Source organism: Hydra viridissima, unplaced genomic scaffold (assembly GCF_058129835.1).
Source record: "Hydra viridissima isolate aposymbiotic clone 2 unplaced genomic scaffold, HvirCarnegie_v1 scaffold_10, whole genome shotgun sequence".
Taxonomy (NCBI): Eukaryota; Metazoa; Cnidaria; class Hydrozoa; order Anthoathecata; family Hydridae; genus Hydra; species Hydra viridissima.
Genome location: NW_028324309.1, coordinates 1049573 through 1054484, shown reverse-complemented (window position 1 = coordinate 1054484; position 4912 = coordinate 1049573). Strand labels below are relative to the sequence as shown.

The window sequence follows — 4912 nt, the reverse complement described above, 5'->3', positions numbered from 1 at the left end:
AAAAAACGGAATATTCTTGGATGCCATATAAAAAGCTACTTTGTGAAACGTATTTAAAATAATGTAGTACATAAGCGCATGTTAGCCGCAACAAAGTAATGTAGTACATAAGCAGATGTTAACCGCAACAAATAATCGAATAGATTGTTTTTGCTGAACCAAAAACAAGGTTATTGCTATTACATTTTATAAATGTATAATGTTATGTAGTAAAATAAATAAAAATGGTAGCTCAGTTAGAAAAGAACCATGCAATCGTTGCTTTGATATTGGGAGGTATTGAAGCTGGAATTGGATTGATTGTCTCAATAGCTGCTTTTGTGCTATCAGGAAAAGCCAGTTTATCTTTATCATTGACGCCCTACTGGGCTGGATTAATTGTAAGTAAAAATATAATAAAGTAATTTTGTCAACTTTGAGTATCTTCTAGTTTATTGATCTTTATCATCTCCTAGTTTATTGTTCCTGGAATAATTGGGGTAATAACTGGCATAACAAAGAACGGCTGTTCAGTGAGTATTATTATTATTATTATTAATTATTATTATCACTTTCATTATTATTATCATTAGAGTTATTTCTATTATTATTATTACTATTATTATATTATCATTACTACTATTATTATTATTATCATTTACATTATTATTACTATTTATCTTATTATACTTTGGTTGTACTTTTTTTTACATAAGTATATCTTAGAAGTGATTTTTCTGAAGGATAATAGATTATTTGCATTTAAATGTACAAAAGCTAATGCATTCAGCAAACATATATATATTCATCTGATTTTTTAGTTTACAAGTTCTTTTGCCATTTTCTCAGAATTACTTCCAATAGGCCACCCTCTGGGGCCTGCCTGGCTCTCAAGATAAAAAAATGACGAAGACATAATTCTTCTAATTGATAAAAATTCCGAGAGTAAATATATTATTGTTGGAACTGATGCAAATTAGCAGAGAAAGAAGAAAAAAAAGGCATCGTTTTGTATAAAAATAGAAGAGAGAAGAAAAACTGCAGTGAGTAAAATTCAAACTATTCAGCTAATGATTGCCAATCTTATGAGGAAGACATTGTAGTTTTTAATGGTTCACCATCATCAACTAAGTTAAGCTGAAAATCTCAGCTCATCTACTATCATTTCCCAGGATTTGGAGCCTACAGTATGCCCTACGAGTTTAAGTAATTAAAATGGTAGATATATTGCAGCTGCAGCTGTAGCCGGATTATACTGTGCTCAACCATATAATGTTTCAAAACTCTCAGTATCATTTAGGATCATTAGAGGGGCAAGACAAAAGCATCGATGTAAACTTTCTTCAAAAGAAAAGCTCTCAGCTGGTTATCTATTAGTTGTTTACTTTGATGGTGAGCTGCTGCCATCTCATATAAAACTAACTTGTGCATATATACTAACTTATGTATTGCACTAACTTGATGTAACACTAAAGAAGGAGTTGCTGTTCTCATTTCTAATTCAAAAATGGAAAAGCAGTTTAGAGTTCCAAAGGTTGTTAGTGTAACAGGAGTGAATATTTCTCATTCTGTATGTAAAACCACAGGGTAGAAACTTTAAAATAAACTTATTATATCATTTGAAACAGCAGCTGCGAATTCCAGACGTCTGTATGGTGCTTGTATTTTTTTGCAACATTAGTTAAGAAAGATATCATTTATGGTTCACATTTTTTAGAAGTTTTCGTGAAAATTTATTGAAAAACTTACTTGGTTCAACATCAATCCCCAACTTGTTGATTTTTTTGAAGATTTCAAAGTCATTTGGAAAATGCAAACCATTAATGCTAAAATCAAGCAAACCAGTTTGCATTAGAAGCTTCAAAAGAAGAGTCAAATGCTGTACCACAATACCTAACACCATGCTCTAAAGTTCTAAAGTTCTAGAATTCTCCTAATAACAACCACTATAAGTTTTATATATATTGAATGTCAAAGGTGCTTTAGGTGCTGAAAATTTACATATTTTAAAACCAGTTTAAAAAAACAAACACAAAAAAAGCAACCTCATCTTGAATTCAGTCTCTTCGACTTGCCAATATATGCTAAATACTGGATAACATATCCAAATACTTCCAATGCTTTTTTCAATAGTTTCAGTATCACTGTAAAATTACCATTGAACTCCAAAAAGTTGCTTTCAAAATATTTGCATAAATCTTGAATATGATACTGTACATTAACATACTTCAAAATGATCTACTTCATATGAAACTTTAAGCTCTCTGATGCATTCCTCAAACTTCACAAATCGTTTTCAAATTTTGTGTTATTTATACCTAAAATGGAATAAAGAAAATCAGATGTGCACATCAATCTAAATAATTTGATTTGTATAATAATTTCTTAGATGATTTTTTCAACAATTTTTACATTTCTTACATTACATTTTTAATACATATATATTTTTTTACAATTTCTCTAGATGATAGCCTTCATGGTTTTAAATATAATTGCTGTTCTCATTGAATCTATTGCGGCAATTCTTTTGGCTTTGGTTATTGCTTTTTGGAGGATTGCGGCGTCTATTTTAGAGAGCTGTAGATACATCGAAAGTTCAAAACAGTGCGTTTGTAATGGAGAAGCTATTGCCGGTAATCTAAAACGAAAAAATGAAATTTGCGAACAGTAAATAAGTACCAAAATATGAGTTCGTTTCCTTGTAAAAGAAGTTCAGTTACACGTAAATCTAACACCAAAAAATGAAACTTTTGAACACTAAAGTTCAAAGATATAAATTAATAATTTTGCCTGATAACATTTTTTTTAGGAGTTTCTGATTGTGAAGTTGTTTCAACAATTGCATCAGTCCTTACCATGCTCCTTGCATTCATAGTTATTGCCGTCGGAGTTGCATTTGCTGGAAGTATATTGGGTTGCGCTGCGGTTTGCTGTAGAAGAGTAAGTTTAAACTATGGTAAACTTAATATTCGATTACTATTCAAATCTTTAAGCTTCACACTGTAAATTTATTTTGCGTTTTTTTTCTTTTTTTTTTAGCAAAGCAGCACCGGAGCTGTGATCATGCCGAAAAATGGGCCGATGCAAGAAAATTTTCAACCCCCGGCATATGAGCAAAAATAGCAATGAGAAAGAAAGGAAAGTTTTCTCAAAACAATAATTCAAAACAATTGCATATGTGTGTGTGTGTGTGTGTGTGCAATAATGTTCAAACATTGGATTGATCTGGACATGGTATCACGGTTCTCCCTGATCCTTATGAGATATTCCCAGCACCATGGTAATAGGGAAACGTTTTTTTATGCACTATTGTCTAGCTCTAAAACACTGATAAACATAATGAGCATTCGCTTTCTATGCTGGCACATGGGTATTATAAATCGTATCGAAAATTAAAAACTCAAGTTAAGGTTGTACTTTAGGATAACAAATGATTTCCAATAGCAACTTGAGTTCGCATTGTTTTGCATAGATTGAGCACTATTATCTCCGTGAAACACTGCAAAGTGTTTCCGCAGGTTTCTCCTTTTAAAAATAAATTATGATTAACAATTGTGATATGAACAGAGCTTAATAAAGATCCAAACATTATGTAAATTTGAACCCCCTTCATTTACGGTTACAATGACACCATTCTTACTGATCTTTGACAAAAGGAAGCAAGGAAAAATGTTGCAAAATTAAGATAAATTACTTTTTTGTTTAAGCTATTAAACAAAAACTATTTTTACTTGTTTAATATTTGTTTTTTAAGTTTTTAATATCTTTATTATCTACATTTTTATTATCTTTTATTATCTAGAGTAGCTTAATTCACTTTAAAATGTTATTGCTTTTTAATTAATGCTTCAGTTATGCTATAAATAGTAGATGTTATTAGGACTAACTATTAGGAATTTACTGCTTAATTATAATTACTTAAGACTCGTTCCATAAACAAGTTTGACATAAATATTATGTGCTCTGTTTTATCCTCGTAGAACAGACGTCAAATATGCTGGTAAAGGCTTTTGGAAAAAAATTTATTTAAAACGCAAGTATTTAAGAGTGATACGAATGTGTTCATTATATTTGTCACAAATCAGCAAATTACGCAATATTGTGAAATCGAAATAATATGATCGATTTTGAAAAGTAATGGAATTTCTTCTTTATATAGTAAAGTTAAAGTAATTGCATCGCACTCAAGAAATTGGATTCTAGGAGCAACCTATTTTATTGGGTTCTTGGAAAAACCTATTTTATTGGGTTCTTGGAAAAACCTATTTTATTGGATTCCATGAAAAACCTATTTGATTGGATTCTAGGAAAAACCTACTTTATAGCCAGTTTTTTAAGTTATAAATATTTTGCTGCAAAACACACGTGCCATAAATATCTTCTTGATCCCATGCTCAATAATCAAACAACCATGATAATAAATAATTGGGCATGAAATAAACTTTGGGTTTTAGATTAAAAATCAGGAAAAAGGTGTTTGGTTAAAAGGTTTAGAAATAAAGATTTCAAGTTTTGGTAAGGCAGAGCTGACGAATGCTCAAGTATGTACAACAGACAGTACTGGTTTGTTTTTTCTGTCATGGTCATAACCACTAGAATAAATGTTTTTTGAACCAGAGATAGTAGCAAAATAACAACGAAGAATTTTATTGATTCAAATTTTCATAAAGCGTTCAGTCAAATTTTATTTTTGACAACGTAAGAAGTCATTCACTGAAGACGAAAACAGCCAGAACTTTTAACACGTCAAAAAACCAGCGCATGGAAGCATGCAATAAAGTTTGCTTGCATATTTTGTATTTCTTAACAAATATCTATTTCGAATATAATGCATAAGCTTATATTCTGAAACTATGAAATATATTGCTATTTTACATTTTTTAGTAATGGTAAAGCTTGTACATTTTAAAAAGATTCAAAATTTTAAACCATA

The 4912-nt window shown here is 30.2% G+C and overlaps 1 protein-coding gene across 1 annotated transcript; it reads left to right on the top strand.

The window, feature by feature from the left end:
* Window positions 1-4912, top strand: LOC149882525 (uncharacterized). Its single transcript, XM_090065425.1, has 5 exons — window positions 1-380; window positions 456-512; window positions 2444-2612; window positions 2789-2919; window positions 3019-4912. Exons 1-5 carry the CDS (start codon window positions 225-227, stop codon window positions 3100-3102), a joined length of 597 nt encoding a protein of 198 aa, XP_089921551.1. The 5' UTR covers window positions 1-224; the 3' UTR covers window positions 3103-4912.